Genomic DNA, 20,204 nt, shown 5'->3' on the forward strand with positions numbered 1-20,204 from the left:
TTAGAGCATGGTGCTAATAATGCCAAGGTCGTGGCCTTCAATCCCTGTATGGGCCAGTTGTTTCCCTGCTGAGCAGGGGAGTTGGACTAGATGATCTCCAGAGGTCCCTTCCAACCTTACTGCTTCTATGATTCTATGATTCATGCGTCGTAGAGAGTCTAGCACATTTCTGTGGGGGTCAAAAGCCATCTCTTTAGAAAACAATAGAAAAAAAGAATATCTTGAAATTTAGCTTTCACTTGCTTTATTTTAAAGAGTGGTTTTGCAAGCATCTTTATAGTTCGTCTATTAATCCCTCATGCAGTTTACTTTTGGACTAGGTGACCTCCAGAAGTCCCTTCCAACCCAATTTTTTCAGTGTCACTAGCAGAGAACAAGTATGGTCTGAGAGATTAAAGGTATTTAATCTCACTTCAGTAATCCTCACAGCACTGACTGAGGCTGGGGGACTGGTAAGTCCTAGAAGGTACAGGAAAGCAGCTCGTGCCTGAAATATCGAAGGGGAGAGGAGCCGGTGCAGACTTACGGAAAGGTGAGATGGTCACTTTTTATTTATGATGAGGTGGATGATTTTCAGTCTGTTCCAAATATGAAGTACATTTTAAAGACCATTATGCTTTACAGTTCAGATCCGACCACATCTATGTATTACCGAATTGCGACAAAGTATTTTTCCTTGGATCTGTTGAAATAGTAGAGTAGATATTTTATTCTAGCTGTATATTTTTGAGTAAAATGAAACAAATTAACCTTAAATATTCATCTTTAGTGGTTTCGTGCCACGATTAGCCTTCTTAGCTATCAAGATCTCTCTGGGATCAGTTAACTGACTTTTGACAACAAATACATAGTTGTTATTAGAAAATATTCAATATACTACAATTACTAATGGTGTATTATTTGGTATTAGATTATTTGGCTGTGGGCTCTCCCACCAGCTCTAAATTCTCTGTCTCATCAACAGCTTTCCACCCACACACACTGCCAGAAAGCCACTCCTGAGCAACAAGCTTGGCAGCTTTTGAGTACCAATTCTTGAGTAACAGTTCCATTAATTTCAGGGACAAAGAAATTAGGGTTGCATGTCTTCCATTTCCCACCTGCACCCTCTTCCTGAAACGTAATAAAGATATATACTGGAAATGTATTGAAAGAGAAGTGGGGTAGCTGAGGGTTGCTTTACTTCTGGTTGGGTTAATTTGTCTTGTGTGCCTTAGCAAAACAATATGGAGAATGTAGCAAAGGATACTTGATCGTTAACTTCAACATGGCCAATATCCAACTGAAAAAAAAAAAAAAAAAAGAAATCTGTCAGAGACTCTGCTGTTGCCCGCCTGAAGAGTTGAGTTGATTTTACCTCAGAGTGTTGCAGCTGTTAAGCAGCACCTTGATTATCTATCCAGATCAGGATGATAAGTCCTGAGAAGGTGGTGAGCTTCAGCAAATGAACATACTCACATACTGCTTTTTATCATTTTAAATTAGGTGTTTTATTGCACTGGAGGAGTTTTTAACCAGTTCATCATTAAATAACTGTGTAACTGTCCTGAATCATACTTAAAAATGTACTGCCACTTATTTTTGTGGGGTTTTTTTTGGCACTGTCTTTAATTAAAATGTATGTAATGTAGGAACCACTCCACAATTCTGTTGGTGCTGCACTTTCTGATGTTGGAGCAGTGCCCCAAAGGTTTTACTCAATTCTTGGTTAAGATCTCTTTTTGTACTGCTGATTGCAGTGAGCATCAGAGAGCTTTAATTACAAGTTTTCACAATTTTTACATTTAGAAATTAATTTTCAAGAAGGACTTAAAATATATGGGTGTAATTTTAGAGTCTCTTGGAAATCTGCTTCTGTTGAGCCTTAATGAGAAGATCACTCTAATGATACATTTCTTTAGTAAGATTGTGTGAAATACGTGATTCCTAAAGCTTGATGTTGTGTGTGTGTGTGTACACACAGGGGAAAGTGTGTATCTTACTACAAAATACAGGATTTATTAAAAACTTGTATGTTGACTGATTGTTTTGCAAATAAGTTACCTCTTTTTCCTACCGTAGTTCCAAATTATTACTTTGAACATAAACTTTAGGAATAACTAATCAAACTGAGATCTTGGGGCAGGCTGATAGAAATCTAGATGCAAGACAAAAACACAGTGCAGGTGCTACTGCATCCTCTGAGCTTCACTGATCTGTTCATCTGATCTTCAGTTTAAATTAGTGTAGATGCTTCCCAAATATCTCCTTTCAAAACAGTAACAATTTCCCAGTAAATGAGCTTGATTTTTGATTTACTGTAGTCAACAATAAGGTATAGAGAAATTGTACGCTATGAAAAGGGAGTCTGCTTTTTCCCCTCAAGAAAATTGCTAGAGAAAGGTAACACAATCGAGGTATGAATTAATTTTTAAGTTTCATTTAAAAATACCTGAATTGAAAACAAGAAGTTTGAACATAGTTCGGCTGTAGGTTTCATAATCTCCTGTTAATGCATTCAGTAAAAGTTTTATCAAAATACAAGAACTCTTACTTTTTGTTTTCTTGACATTAATCAGATAGTCCTTGAAATGACAGTGTCTCATTGCAAGATTTCTGTTGCTAGTGGCATCACTCAGGTTTTGCAGTTAATGACAAATCAGTTTTTTGAAAGATAAATATTGAGAATAAATTTGTTTTTACTAGTAGCAGTCAAAAGTACTTTACAATCCTCTTCTGAATCTGTGACTTAGCCTTGGAAAACCCTCATTATTCCAATGTGGAGAGGGAAGGACTAAGAAAAACTCAGTATATGAATGAAAAATAACAGAGCAAATAGTTTCTGTATAGAGCTGGTTTTAGGCTATTAGTTTGAAGAATTACCTTCCCTAATACTGTATGCTGTCTGATTGATGAGGGCATAGCTGGAGTCTACTATTAGAAACTCAGAGGAGAGCAACATTGCTTATTTATGCCTCCTTGAGTTTACTAGCAGATATGTAATATTTATAACATTATCTAATTCTTGTTATTTCAATACTAGAGAAATTTGCAACACATGAGAGGGCTTTCATTAAAGTCAGTGTAAATACAACTAGGATATTACTAACTGCTTTGGAATTTTCCATTTTGTCAAGACTAACGTAAGCTTGTTTGTATGTGTTTGTACAAACATATTTGTATATGTAAATATACATATTTGTATACTAGTGATTAGTATTCAGATACCGTTGAATGGCTGGGATGTTCACGATTTGCCTTCACAGCTGTTTCAAAATTATTCACCATTATCCCTTTTCATCATATATATTCTAGTGTTCTAACTTTTTTTCTTCTTCCTTATGTTTCTGCTTTTCCATTTAGCTCTGTATTTGTGTGCTATTTCTTCACTTAATAATCCTGTTTTAATTATTTAGGCCACTTCTTGTAATATTATTATTCTCAGTCTTTAACTGTTACTCAAATCTGCCTTTGTCCCTCTTCCAAACTTATTTCTAATTCTAGATTTTCTTTTCCTTCAAACTGGTTTATGATCTCACTTTAGTAAATGCATCTTTTAACTACTTTAACAAATCGCTAAATTACATAATTTAATAATGAGAAAATAAATTCAAGTTAACAACAGTAAAAACATTTTCAGAAAGCTAGTAACTTTGTCTTCTGCCCTTTTCAAGGTTCATTCTTTATAATACTTTGAATATGAGGGGCTTGAGATACTGTTTGTCAGCTATAAAATTTTGCCTTAACATCCTTAGAACAGTACTGAGCTTCTGCTCTGCATAAATTGCCCTGACAATTAAGTTGCCACATGCATTCAGTCTTGTGCCTGCCAAGTCTAATGGTAGTGCTTGACTTTGCTGTCAGCAGCTGTTTTTAAACAAGCTCTTCAGCGGCTTACCCCTGTGACAAGAGATGGATAACGGGAACTAGGCCGAGCGCTTAGCTCCAGTCTTTCCCATCTTCACCAGCTCATCGGCTGTTGTGGGTTACGGACTTCTCATGTGGGTGTGATTCAGGAAACGAGCCCCACTGGAGGAGTTTTTTTTTAACTAAACAAGGTCATTCTTTCAATCAGCAAAGCTAAGGTTGGCCATTGCCTTTATAAAATGTCTAAGCTAGTTGAAACGGTCTGTTAATCCATCAGAGGAATTACATAGTGCCAGTGCCTGAATACCAGTAAATGTGATTGAATCAGTTGGGTGTATAAGTAAAAATGGGGAGCATGGAGCATAGAGGGAAGGAGTAATGCAAGAGTTTAAATATCAAGCAGTTCTGGTACAGGTCCCTAAATATGAGATGACAAACTAATTCACTTTACAATTAATTTAGCAATTATGAAACTTCTTGACGTGAAAGGAATATTATAAGACACCTTTTCTAATTATAACTTAACTAAAATGCATGAAGTATCGTATATAGCCTACTATTTGTCTAATAGTATTTTCAACTTACAATTCATTCATGTCATGATAATGGCACTGGGTTAATCTGTTTCATTTTGTTAGTGCTGGTTGTTAATAGCCTCATTAAGCTACATTTCAGTGCAGCGCACTTGCCTTTTCACTCATGGTGATGCCAACAATACAAGCTTAGAGCAAAACAAAGGGTGTAACAGAGGTAAGAAGGAACTAGTACACCAGTTTTCTTTGTCATTCTCCCATCTACAGATTGTGGAATTACAGAACAGTGGAGGTTTGAAGGGATTTCTGGGGATCATCTTGTCCAACTGCCCTACTCAAAAGCTGAGTTAGCTAAAGCAAGTTGCTTGGGACAGTGTCCAGTCAAATTTTGAGCATCTCCAAGGATGGAGACTTCATGACCTCCATGGGCAACATTTTCTAGTGTTCATTCTCCCTTACAGTATTTTTTTTTCTTATATTGAAATGAAATGTTACTGAAGTATGGTTATGCTGTCATGTTTTTCTGTTTCCCTAAAGTGACATAGCAGCAGTAATGTATGCACTTTTTTTTATCCCTGTGCACATACACATAAAATTCTAACTAGAATATTAAGTTTCAAAGTTTGGTGCAAAGAAGTGAAAAAAAAAATAGGTTGATGCATATAAGCTACTGGAGGAGGGACAGATGATTTCTTAAGAAAATTAGGCCTCTATAGTATCTCTGTGTCTTGTAAATCTTCTGAATCTATTGAATAATTCTAATCAAATTTGACAAGGGTGTAGAGGTCTCAAGGGCATTAATCTCGCATAGAGTTTTTGTGAAAACTGGCAGCTCAGTACTGGAGGGAGCAAGTCGGTGTCTGTGTTGAGGTCACGGTAAGGAAGTGCCTCCCTGCCTCCAACCTGTTGGCCAGCACGGACGCTTGAGAGCAAGCAACACACGCTGCCTCTTGCTGCCAGTCAGGGTGGCAGCCCCTCGGCGGCAGGCCCAGTTGTTGCCTGCGGGGTGACGGGTGCAGGGGGGGACCTTGCCTCAGTTTCGGGCTGTCCAGGTACAGCTCAAGTCGCTGGGCTGTGGCAGTTGCATTAGCGCAGCCAGAGCCCTGTGCTAACGCGGGGCCCGTTCTCTTAGGCCTAGCGCTGTACTTGTGCTGCAAGTTAGCCAAGGCCGCCAGCCTTGCGATGCTCTGTAGCTTTCATCTTTACCAGCTTAGTGAGAAAAGGTATTTTCAAAATGAAAAACGCTTGACAGTGAACAACTCTGACACCCCCCTCCACCCCAAACACATGCATGTGCACCAGCTCATGTTTTGGTTAAATTAAGCCATGCTATTGGTAAGCTCAGAGGTACTGCTTGCCTTGAAAGCCATTTACATCCTAAATTTCATTTTTTCACTTGCTGCTTTTAGTGTTCAAAACCAAAATTACTAAGTCACCCTCTGTAACAGACGTATTTTTCCTAATGTTGGTTCCAAAGAGGGAAGGTTGCTCCTCCTCCCTACCCTCTTCCTGCTTAAGAAAAGCAGAATCTGGAAACTTTTGCTCCAAAGAAGTCTCACAAAACAAATCTCATTTTTTAGCATTCATATCAAATGAAGACTTCTTTTAAAACATATATACACATATATGTATATATATAATCTGCTACTCCAGATACAATAAATAAGGCCTTGTTTTGCATGCTAGTGTGACTCGTCCAAATTTTTCGCTAGCAGAGTATAAAGCACATCCAGTTGGAAGATGTCTCTTCAAAAGGTTCATGTTTCACATTTGGAATACTGTCTAGCAGCTCTTCGCATTGTACATCTCAAACAGCGAGGTAGAAGTATTGCATATATGATAGATATATATTCACTTATTGGGGTTGGAAAAAACTACTGTTGCATGGTTTTGGTAACCTATAGAAATTTAACTATTTACATTTTTTTACATAAATTTAACATTACAGATTAACTTCTGTAATGCAACCTCTGAGTGTTACATGTAGTTTCCAGAGTGATTTCCCTGGGGCATCCTGAGGGGCGAGGGGCCGGCAGGACGGCAGTCCTGCCGGGGTCCCTGGGCGCGCTCTCAGCTCCCCGTTGGGTAAGGGCAGTGAGTCTTACTGCATCACGCTTGCTTTTGAACCCTATGGAAAAAGCATTTCAGTGAAATGGGGATGCAGTGGGCACTGCAGTAATGGTAGAAAACAGGATATGTGGTTAAATCTTGCTAAAGGGTCTACTTAAGAATTTTTGAGACACGTCTGCAGTGTTTTAAGAAAAACCGAGGAGAATTCCCAAAGCACAGGAACGTCTCGTGAGCATGAGCGCTCCTGGAGCGGCCCGCTGAGGTTTCTGACACCAGTGCCATCTTGCTGGCGTGAGGGAGTGAGGTGTTTGCCTCAAGGTAAATACCAGAGTTTCAAAGTAACCGTTTCCACGGTATTGTATAAGCATCAGGGAGGAACCGGAGTGCCTACAGCTGTTGCCAGATTCAAATCATAAAATGCCCATCTTGAATTTCTGTTCCTTCATTAGTAGTCAATAAGCAAATCCATTTTGGAACAACTGTGTTAATTTTAGGTGCGTTTGAAATGGAAGAGATGGTTTTAAATAGCGAGTCTGGTAAATGTGATAGTGAAGATCAGGTAATGAGGCAGTTCCATCTCAGATGAAATTCCTAATGCATAGTCGCTGTGCCGGGGAGTTCAGTAATCGCTCATCTAAAGATGGAATCATGGGGAAAAAATGTAGAAAGCAGCAAAGTATTTCTCAAGTTATTGGCTGTTACGTAGTTATTGTCTGTGACTGTGTGAGTTTCCTCACAGGCAGAGGCTTTAACGGCTCAAGCGCCTTTGAAATGGTTGGAGAAAAGATGGCAGTGATGGGTGAGGATTTGCTAATTATTGCTCTGACTGACATTTGCACAGGCAGCTGAGATCATAACTGTGTGTCCATCCATCAGCGTGATGGGGGGGAGGAATCTGACTGAGTGTCTCGAAAGCTGTTATCAAACCAGAGATTAAGCAGGTTCATCTCATTCTTGGAAGCAGGCAGCAAGAGAGGAGACTTCCTTGTCTCCTGCTACCTTCCCATCGCTTCCTTCATCCCCACTACGTTTTCTCAGCGCCTTTCTCCCTGCTGGGCTTACGGCTCGCTCACCCCTTCCCCGAAACGTTGTGAGAGAGCCAGGGTGGTTGTCAGCAATGCCGTGCGGGTGTGTGCAGCCTGCCAGCAACCCCGTGGCAGCAGATTCAGGCGGGGATTCAGCTCTGACAGCCCTACCACGATTCTCTTGGAAGTTACGAGGGGAGAACACGAGTAACGAAGACAAGAGCAGTGACGGGGAGGAGCAAGCGTGAATTTCCGTCTGCAACGTAACTGTTTTTAAGAACGCTGCTCTGTTTGCTTCCAGTTGAGCCTCCAGTTGCAATCTTGCTCTGCTAAATCGCTGCCTTCAGTCAGTTCAAATGGGAGCTTGACAGAGCTGTTGCACTTGGAAGAACCTGCATCCTCAGATATAGATTAGATTTGTATTTACTTCTTCACTCTGATTTAAAATTGCAATTGGAGAGTGGCAACGGCAGAGTCACTCGGGCTGAGCAATTTTTATGTGGAAATTCTGGGGATGATTTCTCTGTTGCTGTTTTCCTTTGTTTTTCTGGAAAAGTTTTGTGATTTTTTGATTCCATTCCTGCAAGCAAAAGGAAAGCTTTCTTCTTTTTTTCTGACTCCCCCCCCCCCTTTCTTTTTTTTTGGTTTAGGTAGGAACAATGCTAAAATGCATTTTAGAGTGAAAATGTGTTTCATAAAAGCAAAAAGTATTTTGTATTGCATGAACGATCCTTCTGAGGAAAAGCCCGTTGCTGACTGAAAGAGTCACCTTTGCTGTAGCCACTCCAGACTGTTTGGTAGCTCGTACTCAGAACTCACTCTTGCCTCTACTGAAACCACTTCACCCTGTGTCTGTGACTTTTCCTTGTACTAATGAATATGTCTGTGTCTAATTTTTTTTCTGCAATCCAGACAGTAAAGAATTAATAATTTCTATTTGCTATCAAATCTCTGAAGTTTACCATTGCTAGATCGCAGTTGTTGAAAGACTTACTGTGTCAGTATTTCAGAAGATGAGATGATCTAGAAGTTCTGATTTCTCATTCATATTTTTCTCCTAACTTCTTTTACTTGTCTTTGAGCCGATGTAAGCATGTGAACTGTGGGTGCACTTTGTAATGAATGGGAACTTGCACTTGCATGTTCAAGGCATTGTGCAGTCAGCTAACTGATACTGACCCTGAGAGTCAGGCTAAGTTACTTCTGTGTTAGTACTGTTTAAGAGTATACATTTAAAAATTAGATGTCTAATCTATCATTTCCATCATATTAGCCAACTTATGTTAATATTCAGCTAGTTGTTACTACTTAACAGGAAATGTATAATTAAATATTTTAATTAGATGACTACTAGCCTGACTTGGGATAGCTATTTTTCTCATTAAGGGGAGCTTTCAGTGGCACATGGCTTCATTAACTACCAGGCAATGGTTGACTCATAAACATGAATTCTTTGTTTGGACTTTATAATAAACAGACTAACTACGTTTTCCATCAGCTTAATATAGAATGCCAAATTTGCTTCTGAGAAGTACCAGAATGGCTTATGGTACCTAAAGCAAAGATGTGTAGGAGGTAGGTAGAAATAGTAGTGTAACTATTTTCTGATTAATGAATAAATAAATAAAGTCATGCATTTCCCCATCTTTATCAATGAGGTGGACTGCAATAGATTTTTATTGAACCCGGAGTCTGATGGGCTACAGTCTGCAGGTTGCATGTGGACGGGCGCGCTGTAGCGCGTTCAAGGCTAGCCTGCTGTTCTGGGCACTCTGAAAATCGGCGTATGCGTGGCAGGATTGTTGCCTTGGAGTGGGACTCGAGATCTCTGCAGTTTATTCAGAGGATCATTCTATTAGGTCATCTTCTGCAGAAGTTTAATTTAAGACAGGACTAGTGAGTCAGTAACTGCATTAATTCATGAGGTGGTACTTTCTCCTCATCAAGGTTCTCCCATGGCCACCTTTATTGTAACCACCAGGGGTGCAGAGGGGGAGCACATTAGGTGTTGAGTGTTACTGTAGCCCTGATATACGCATTTTGTAAGGTGTCAGTTGTAATCTATGACGTGGATCAAAAGGAAGATTGTACTGAGATATACATCAGAATTTTTTTTAACTAAGCTGCAATAGTTCTGTCATCTGTACGCTGCATGGAAAGCATTTCAGTTTGCTGTAAAATGTGAGATGTCGGGGCTTCATACATGTTGAAGAGCCAGGTACGTTTTCAGTGTATCTTAAGAGAGCAGTATGAAAGAAAGAAAGAAGACCCAAGTGAGGCAAGCTGTGTATTGGTAATGGCTACAGTAGTGGAGTCCAACAACGGGAAAAGCACTGAGACAAGATCTGAAATGCAGGTAAGATGACTGGGTTAGTTTCAAATGAATTCAAGGAACCAGCAGAAGTTAGTGGAGCATAACGTGGAGCAGGGGAGGATAGAAGTTGTTCCTAGCCTAACTAAATGAGATATTTGGTAGGGATGTAAGGCATGATATGGATAAGCGGTGGATCAGATGAGTTCATTGAAATAACAAAGAAAAGGGTAAATGTTTTAGCTACAGTGGTTAATTTGCAGAGTGCTACCTGGAAGATCATTTTTGAGCTCCAGCATTACAACTTACTTGCTCAATATCCTTCAGTTAGCTTTAAGAAAAATATTTATAACTTAATATTAAAACTTTAGATAATATTTAAAACTTTTCCTTTAAAAAAAACAGGTTAGCTAACACAAAGTAGACATGTTTTCCATAAACACTTGACTCCATGCAATTGAAACTTTAAATCATGCTAAAAGCCCTGGTTATTTTGTTATTTGTTGGATTCCTGTCCTTCTAAAATGGGTATAACTGAAGTAATATTTGCCTTTTATTTTTTCCCTGCCTTGGTCTCCATTTTACACTAGAGTGCTGACTCATTGCAGTAGTGGCTTTCAGCACTTCATCCTTGCAACACTAATACAAACAATTCAATTTCTGGTACAGTTGAATTTAAAATCATTCTCAGTTTATATTAAAAAGAAATACAGATTTGATTCAGCTATGCATGGACTTGGGAAGAAAAATGCCTCTTTAACCTATCCAAGTTGATTAAGATTGCAGCGCAAGTAGATCTGCTGAAATCCACTGCCTTTGATGTGCCTACAGACACGAGGCTCACCAGTTTCTATTACGTGGCACGCATTTCAAGCACTATTTTAAAGAGCTGGTCAAAGTATTCTCCACTGTAAAAGCACCATATTGCTTGAAGTAAACACTTTCCCTAATTTTAACTTTTAAAGGAAGGAAACTTGTTTTACAAGGGCATTTCACAGGTTAAAGGTGTTAGAGTTACATTATCTTGAACTTTTCTGTAGCATCTTCCTGGCAACATCTAACCACAATGGAAAATCCAAAGCTGATCACCAATTCACTTTTTTTTTTTTTTTCTTAAGGCAGTACCTATCAGTTTCTATCTTCTGAGAAGTATGTTTTTCATATGCTATTTTCTTTTAAGCAGAAATTTATATAAATGAAGCTATTAAGGTAAAGAGTGGTGTGATTAATTTTTTCAAAAAATGGCTGAATACTTTGAATTTATCACATGCACTTACAGGTTGAGCCTATTTTATATTTTGCTTTATAATAATTTATGTTTAAATTGTTATCCATGTGGAAAGAGTGGGAAGCATGGTATGGTGCTTTCTTGTACCGCTATCAGTTATCACAGATGTAGCTTGCACACTGTGCCTTAAAAATCACCATTTTACCCAGGGAGGAAATAGGTCGAACCTGCTTTCATTTGTTTTTCACCAGAAAGCCTAGTTCATTCTTTTTGTCGGGTGAGAAAACAAAGTCTTGTAGGAGGAATTAAATGAGATGACAAATGAAAACTGCTATTTTTTTAAGATGGTGTGTGCTCTACATGTATCTGTATACAACCCCACTACAGCTGGAGGGAAGATAAACCATTCATTTTCTATTCAGTATTGTGAGGCGCAAGGAGATCTTAAAAGGAACAAAAGTAATTGGTCCCTTACTTTATGTCTGTTTTAATTGTTTTTTTTTTTTTTAATCTATATATGTGATAAAATTGGAAGTATCATGCTGCCTGGAGGTAACCCTAGCTGAAAGCAATATACATTTAAACTGCCCAAAGGGATATCTCCGCAAGGAAGTTCTAATGTTTTTCCTAAAATGTTTGTTGTGAATACAACAGATTCACAGTCGGAGAGTGAGGCTTCTCCCGTGAAACGGCCACGGCTACTGGATGACAGTAATGACAGACCTGAAGAAACCAGTCGATCCAAACAGAAGAGTAGACGCCGATGCTTCCAGTGCCAAACAAAACTGGAGCTAGTACAGCAGGAACTGGGATCATGTCGCTGTGGTGAGTACTGTTTGTCAGGAACGTCTGACTTTCTAACGCAGCAGTGTCTGGATCCGTATCAGAGATGGAAGTATGGAAAACACTTGCGTTTTGTATCTTTCAAAGATATTTTAAACAGAAATTGTATCTTCCACTGGTGGCAAAAAGTCCTATTTAGTTCCTGTCTGTATAATTTCCACTTTAAAACTTTAACCCTGATACGTTGCCTTGTCTCAAGAGATCTTAAATATTACTCAAATGTTAATGAATTTAGTTTCAGAAGTCCCTGTAAGGTGGGTGTGTATCATGCCCACTTTGCAGGAGAAGAAACGCAAAGCACATCAGTAAATACACGAAGATGACAAGGTTCTTTTTGTTTTTTTTGCGTTTTTTTTTAACGGAAGACCTAGGTCTTTACAGAAACATAGGTTAGCATTTCCATTCTGTCCATTCTGCATCTTATATGACATTATTGTTTTAAAAAACCCTCTAACTGAAAATGTTACCTAAATGGGAGGGGGGGGAAGAATTGTTCTTCACTATATGCTTAAAATTATCCAGTATTGATTGTTCAGTTATTTGAATTGAGCTTGGTTACCTCATGCAGACAGATAATTGGGGGGTTCGTATTGCATGCAGTTGGCTTTCTGGAATAACAGTTAATGTGACTAGATTCAAGAGAAGATGCTCTCTCCTTCATGGGAAAGTTGCATTCACAGCTGGTTTATAACGTGTTCATTAGACACAATAATATTGCAGATAGTAATTCTTTCTATTTATCTTTTTTTCACCATTTAGTCATGTGTTGAAAGCTCGCATAGGCACTCTTAGACCATGTTTGTATTGATACATTTGGAAAAGTCTGTATAGCACTACTACATTACGCCTCAGCAGGGAGAGGATTTCCAAAGGTTTTGCTTAGGCAATAGGCGCATTTCACATTGCGCAGTGACGGGCAGGGCTTTGTTTTAAAATACTTTCCTCTATAGAAGGCGAGTCCTTCAGTGCAGTGATAGGGAGAGAAAGGACTGGCTAAACTAGTTATAAGCATACAGTTAAGGAATTCTGTATTGAATATACAATGTCAAGTGAAGAGAAGTGATAGAAAGCTGCAAAGATTTCGTGTTATCCTTTGCTCTTTTCTTCCCCTTCTTATTGCAGCCGTCAGACAGGACTGTCAGTCATGAGCTCTTTGAACGTGAGGCAGGCTTAGTTTCAAATACAGGAGCACTGCCGTAGATCTAACGTATATTAATCCATCAAGCCACCAAAAGTTATGATATCAAAAGTTATAACATTGAAAGTTTTATTGTAGAAATCATGAGTCTGGATACTTTGGAATATCAAGATTTTTACCAAAATGGTAGAGCTAGGAGTTCCTGCCCCTGAACTACTTTTGTCACATACCAAATGAATGAGGATGCTTACAGGTACTTTACTGAACTAGACAGAAAAACCTTCTTAATACTGGGAGCAAGAGAGTATTAAAAGTTTGGGGCGAATAGGAGAGAAAAATGACTTGTTGATTATATTATGTCATTAATTTTTCCTCTACTAAATGATTTCTTCTTAATGTTAAGATAAAAGTATCAGCATGTTTTTACCTTATTTGCTATTAGCTTTGTAATTCTATATTGGCAAAAAAAAAAAAAATCTATTCAGATGATAGCAACTGCAGTTTATAAAATGCATATTTCCTTCTTTTTTCATTCTGTAGCTCTCTATGAAGTAAGCATTTTTTTACTTTAAATAAAAAAAAGATTAAATGCCAAAATAGGGGAATAAAATTGCAATGTAAGAGCAATGAAGTTAAAAGTAACTTTTAAAAACTCATTCCATTAATTAGTAATGTTTTTAAAATTTATAAAATAAGAGATGCCTCCTTTTTCCTCAACTGAATGACAAATATAGCTAGTTGGTTCCGCTCAAGCTTCCTTGAAGTAGTTATATAATTCAACATTTTTCCAATACAAATGCTGTAGAAATTATTCTTTAAATTGTTTCCACTAGATATATGCTACATTATGGAAATGCTCTGTTAGATTTAAAGTTCATAAAATGTGTTAATGAAAGATGAAGTTGAAGCAAAATATACTTTCTTCCTTAGAAATAAGTGAGGTAATGCACAAATGCAAATTTTCCTATTACATTCTATATAGCCTAAAGAATTTAGAATAAACATTTTTATTTTACACATTTAATGAGAGAAGTGGGAGGCTGAAGTCTATTCCCTTGTTTACAACATGGCTAAAAAGACGGTAGATCTTTAGTTTATCCATGCAGTTATAATCTTTCATTAATACAATATTCAGAATGTATAATACAATGTTCAGAATGTGTGTTACCTTAACAAAATACTTGTGTGATATGAAACTAAGCACACCCTACACTACTACTTATTAGTATTATTAAAAGTAAGCAAGAAAAACCTTATCACTGAGCAACATAGGCTATCTCAGATTTGCATTGTCTGAATTACTTTATTATTACTCATCAGTACATAGCTTTTGTCATTTTTACAGAAGCTGCCTTAGAAACCATTCTCAATAACTTTGCCTGTTTATCTGTAAAATTAGGTTGCTTTAGGTCGTGATTGACAAGCCAGATCAAAAGTACTGGAGAGGTTGGGGGAAGAATGGGACATAATAAATGTTAAAAATTCTTATATGTTTAAAATGCCTTCTAAATCCAATTTGGTCAGGTTATTTTCTTGTCATAAATGAAAACATAGGTGATGTGTTTAACAAGAAGAATTTTAAGTATGACGTATCAGCTGGTATAAAATAAACTTACATATTCTTATAAAGTAATGGTTAAGGTAGAAAGTTGTTGAAACTGCACTTTGAACCACTATTATACTGAATTCTTGACACCTTAACCCTTAACTGAAGCAAAGGGAAAATGTGGAAGAAGTTCAGTTTTAAACATTTACAGAAATTTTGACAACAGTACTTTACAAAAGGCAGACACAGTGTTCGGAAGGAGAAGTGCGTTGGTTGCATGGATACAGGGAAAAAAGCTTAATCATATAAATATTATGATGAACCAAAGCCTTGTCTGAAACACTGGGTGATAAAATCCAAATTAACTTTATAAGACTCCATAGAAGAAATAACTGCATTGTTTGCTAATGCACATTTTCCTGTCCCAGCCTTAAAAGTACTGGAAACCATCTGCTTTTTAGGTGGTGAGTCCTGGTAACTCTTTTAGTGAGATTTTAGTGAGACAGTCGGTAAAAAACAGAATTTGTATGCATTGGACACTGTTTCGAAGTAGACATAGCTGTAGATATTGCTCCAGTGTAACTGAGATGTGTCACCTATGTACATAGCAGCCAACAAATTACATACAAATCTTCTCTTCATCATCGTCATCAGGGAATTAAAATGGGCTGAATGGAAGGTTATTTTGATGTGAATCCTTTCTGCATGTTGAGTGTGCAAGAAACTCCCGTTAATCCATTCCCAGTAATTTTACACTTCAGTTTTATTTCAAAATAAGCTTGTGCGTGTTGTTTTTGTCCATTCAAATTAAGAAAGTAAAGATGTATCTACTAAAGGGCTAACTCAGGCTATGACTTGTGGTTTACTGGAAAGTCAGCTATCAGTTCAAGAGAACGCTTCTTTTCTTAAGCAAATCTATTCCCACAGTATTTTTTTAATGCTTTTCTGGGTGCATCTTCCATCATTACAAATGTAAAGTATACATAAAAATAAGCCTGAAAGAAAGGAAGAATTGTTGGTAATCAGATTAGCAGCTTTTAAAACACAGTTCACCACAAAACTCCAGTATCACAAAAAATAAATAACATCTAGGTTTTGGAATGGATGCATGTAAAAAGTAAGTCCTCCACAAGAAAGCAGGTTTACTAATAGAATTGTTGGCCTCAGCTGCAGAATTGCAGGGTTCGTGACAGACATGAGGGGTAGACTCTCTAAAAGCAGCTTAATCTTTCTTAAAATGACTGTGTACTTTGTCTCATGAAGTCATTTGCTACTTACTGCAATTAAATGTACATGTCCTTTGCTTTGAATTTAGCACCTATATTTTGATTACCAGTTCCTTTGAGGGAAAACTTTTCAATACGAGCACTATTCTTTATTAGAATGTGATTTTAATAATGAAACTCAGATTTTTCTTTACTTTTTCTTTTGCATCTGTGTCACCTCTACCAAGATGAGAAGGGAAGAGTGGTCTTAAATTCATGTTAGAGGTAGAATTTGTAATGTTTGATTAGTTCCTGTTTGTAAATTTGGGTATCCTGCCTCCAGCAGGCTTGTGTGGTGCAATACCTCCTGTTCTTATCAGGCATGCAGTAAGCATTCGAATGAGCTTGGTATGCAGTGCCCTTTCTCAGCCTGCACTGAGGTGAACACTGGATTGCTCCCAACTTTTTCAGACATCAAAAAACTGTCTAGCAGCATATGCCAGTAGTTTCTGTACTGTGAAAATACCTGAGCAACTCATCACAGATTTGTTAAATCCACATATTCTTTATCATTCTGTATGTGGTACTCAGGAAGACAACTTCTCAAAATAATACTGTTTTGAGATGCTAGTATTTAGAGTAATGAATACCAGTAGTTAATGGTAGTTTTGATAGGCTGTAAAAGCCAGTTAATGTATTAGTTTGCATTCTGTGGCCTCGCACTCCCAGCATGAACTGAAATTGGTAACTAGGGCTTTATACGCTTGTTACAGAGTTATTCCAGGTTTGAATAAGATGTATTTTCCAGGCTCTGTATTTCCTTATATCTCGTCCCACAAGGCGCAACATTTACAAAGTGGATGGGGGGGGGATCTTACTCTCTTCACTTAGGACAAGTATCCTGATATCTTCGGGCCTCTGTAACATCGGTCCGGGGAGGCTGTGGAACCCAGTCCCTTGGTGCTCCCTGGAAACTTAGTCAGATTTACAATATACTGCTGAGAAGAGAGTTTCAGCGGGGATTCTTTAAACTCTAGCACGTTCTTCAGCTGCAGAAAGATTTGTTTATTTTTTACACACGTACACAGATGCTATCAAGATCTTTTTCTCATTCTGCTTCCACTCTGTACAAGTTATTAACTGCTGACAAGAAATTCACATCTCATAAATAATGCTTAAGAGCCATTGCGATATAAATTGAGTGTGTTATGAATTGTGATGGGCCTTTTTGTAGCATTCTATGCCTAGAGCAGGAAGAACAGAGGATGTTATTTTCATTAATCTCTAATGAGGTGCCAATTAAAAGCAAGGAAGGAACTCGGAAGGGAAGAGTCACAGAGCTCCCCTGAATCCTGTACCCTGGGGCTGTCAAATGAGCGTGCCGCCGAGCCTTCTCTGGAAATTCCATTAAATTACAATCTCATCTAGAGCGCGCAGACAAATTCAGCTTCCCTTTGATCTTCAAAAGGGCAATTTGTAAGACGAGTTCTGAGCCTCTTCACACAGCGCGCTGGGAGAACTGATAGGAATAGTTAATTGCTGATGCACTTTGCAAGCCTCAGTGAGGAAGAGAAATTCTAAAATGAATTTTCATTTGGTGCTTCTCTGACAGGATAACCTTTAAATCAACACTACTAGAACAATACTAGCTTCCTGTGGAACATTTTCAGATGCCAATTACACTAGGCACAGTTTCAGACAGTTATTTTCTCTAATTCTGGGTTGACCGTTCATTAGTTTAGTGGATATGATGGATATTGATTACATTGAAATAATGTATTTATTTAATACTGGATTTAGTAAGGAATTGTATCATGAGGGAGTCAAGCACTTAGCTCATCCTTGATCAGAAAATTGTCATGTCAGTATTGTGATAAGCAGGTGACAAGAACAAACTTGCTTTAAAACTGTCCACACAAAGCAGTAAAAGTAGCAATATAATCCAGAGATTTCTAGAAATGTTTTTTGGGAAAGGCAGGTTGATCATTTGAAATCTATAATACCAGTTTTGGGGGCCTTAATTATTTGACATGGATGTGTATCATTCTTAAAGGAAGTTCTACACCTTTTTTAAAGATACTGAGTTGTAGATTTCTAAGGCATAGAAATTATTTGCATAGAAAGTATTGCTTAATTTTATGGCAGAAGCTCAGTATTTTACAGCAAAATAATTCTGGCATCACTTCATTTGTAAAGCCAAGATATAAAAGCCTGTAGTGGTCTTTAACAGTGTTGGAAATACATTAACTCCTGGAAGTGGTATGCAAAGAATGAACTTCTTGTATCGAAATCTTTTACATGAGACATACAAGGAGGTTGTAGGAGATCAGTAATGGAATTTCACATCTCATGTCAGATCCAATCCTAGTCATCAATTAGAGGAAAAAAAACACTGCAGTGTGCCAGCTCTTCAGGTGCTTTGTGCAGAATAATTTGCTATTTGTAGGCCACATCCTAATAGGGACACGTCTGTAGCTCAGCTTCCACCTAGCCAGAATTGGTTTTACTCGTATCCTCTTAGCAATCAAGGCAGTGGCCAAGATAGTGAGCCCTGGGGGCTAAGCACCATTTTAGCTTCCAGTAGCAGCGCCTTAGAGATGCTTTGCTTATGTTTCTGCACGTCTCAGACAGGAATCGCAGGAGATTTTTGTATTGTCTGGCCAGAGCAGGTGCTTAATGAGAAGGGAGGCTGTTAAAAACCTTCCAGTAAGGCCTGGCTGGCTATATAAACAATAATTGTGGCTAAGCACAGTTGTGAGGCAGTCTCCTAAAACAATTGTTAGTGGTATTTCTTGCTTGTGTGGACAGAAAATCTATTGGCCTAGATTGTGTCACAACAAGGTTATAACTTCCCAGAATATAAACAGACTCAAAGAGTTATGTATTCTTTGCTATTCTTGATAGAGACTCTGCAATGACTACTAGTCTCAAACGCAGCTGATTGCAAACTGTGTTTTGTTGTTCAAGTACAAGTTGTTTGTGAGGTGTTGACAAATTGTGACATTTGGCTGCCTCTGGATTAAGGGGATGTGTATTCACAAGTGGCCTGAAGAGTGGTAAGATTTTGAGGCAGGAAACTGGAGTACAACACTTCCAGGTAGCCAGCGTTTTGCCCCTCTGTGCTAAGCGTGTGGAATAGGATGAGGGTAAGAGCACCTTGCTGTAGCACACCACAGGCTGTTCCTTCATAGTGGTCACGTGTAACTTTGCTTGGCCTATATAGTTCCTGACTAATTAGCAAGGGAAGTAGTTTGGACCCTGAATGTTTCTCAAGAAGAACAGCATGTTGATCCATGTGGGAGATTACTGTCCACTGCTCACATGGTTGAGATTTCGAAGCTACCTCTAAAAGACCTCTGTAGAAAGAGGATCCAAACTGTAGTCTCCATCAGCAAGCAACATGCTATGCCTGTCAGAGATGGTGCAGAATGCGAGTTCAATGAAAATTGGAGAAGTTTCATGTTAAATTTTTATTAAAAGTTGGTGAAAAGTCTCATCAAGATGTGATCAAAGTGGACAAAATTGCCTTGCTAAAAAGGTTTTAGTTCTAACATGCTTAATAGCAAGAGGCTTGGCGCAGCTATGACTTAGCAAGAGAGCAAATCAGGAGATGCTTGAATAGCTCCTAACTCACTTTGAACCCGACTACTGTGTGGCTTGTTTCCCATACAGCTAGTGCTTACGAATACTGAAGATTCTGTGCTTAGATTAGAGGAGAAGACAGGAAGAAAAGAAAATAGAGGCCATAGCAGTATAAGGTGTACAGCTTGTGTAGTATGGCTGACCAGAATAACAAATTCATTCATACAGAAAAATGAAAGAAAGAGATGAAGGAGCTGGACTGTGAAAGCTGGACTGTAAAAGAGTACAAGAGAGGGAGGTGAAGCAACAGACTAAACACGTCAGTAATCTTAATGCTGCTTGTCTAGAAGGGGAAAATATGTCACAAGATGTTTAATTAAACTGATTTGAAAAGAGAAAATTTAGAGGCAATAGGACAGAAAATTTTAAATGTGTAGCATATAGATGAAGGGAGTCATTGACAGAAGCAGAGGTACTCTGGTAGATTAATTTAAAAAAAGGGGGGAAGAAAAAGAAAGACTTACTTAAAATACCTTTCTAAAAATAAATGTCCAAAAAATGCATGTCAAGTTTTCATTTTAGTTTCTACACAGATATCGGTGCACCACCTCCTTCTGTACATAAACAGTGATCCCAAGAGAATTTATTCTTGGGAAAGCAATTACAAAACTGAAAAATTGTCATTTAAAGAAAGCAGCTCAAAGGAAAGCTGACCTTAAGGTGTGAATAGTGAATAAAATTGTTGGAAACATTTTATCCTGTCCCTGTAGAGCAACAGTGAAATCCAGGTGGCGTTTTATTTGTTACAAAATATCTTATATCTTAAAATACCACCTTGCTTAAGTCTGCTGGTTGGTAATTGACACTCACCAAATTA

General features: G+C 38.1%; 1 protein-coding gene across 2 annotated transcripts in view; it reads left to right on the forward strand.

Annotated features, from left to right (window-relative positions):
• The window catches only part of ZFAND3 (zinc finger AN1-type containing 3), a 116,610-nt gene that overhangs the window by 81,397 nt on the left and 15,009 nt on the right, over positions 1 to 20,204 (forward strand). For both annotated transcript variants that reach the window (XM_085320594.1, XM_085320586.1), the window contains exon 6: positions 11,668 to 11,838. In XM_085320594.1, the coding sequence (XP_085176720.1) occupies positions 11,668 to 11,838 (171 nt within the window). The remainder of the gene's footprint in view (positions 1 to 11,667; positions 11,839 to 20,204) is intronic.

This window comes from Rhea americana, unplaced genomic scaffold (genome assembly GCF_003343005.1).
Source record: "Rhea americana isolate MKP2758 unplaced genomic scaffold, rheAme1 scaffold_119, whole genome shotgun sequence".
Classification (NCBI taxonomy): Eukaryota; Metazoa; Chordata; class Aves; order Rheiformes; family Rheidae; genus Rhea; species Rhea americana.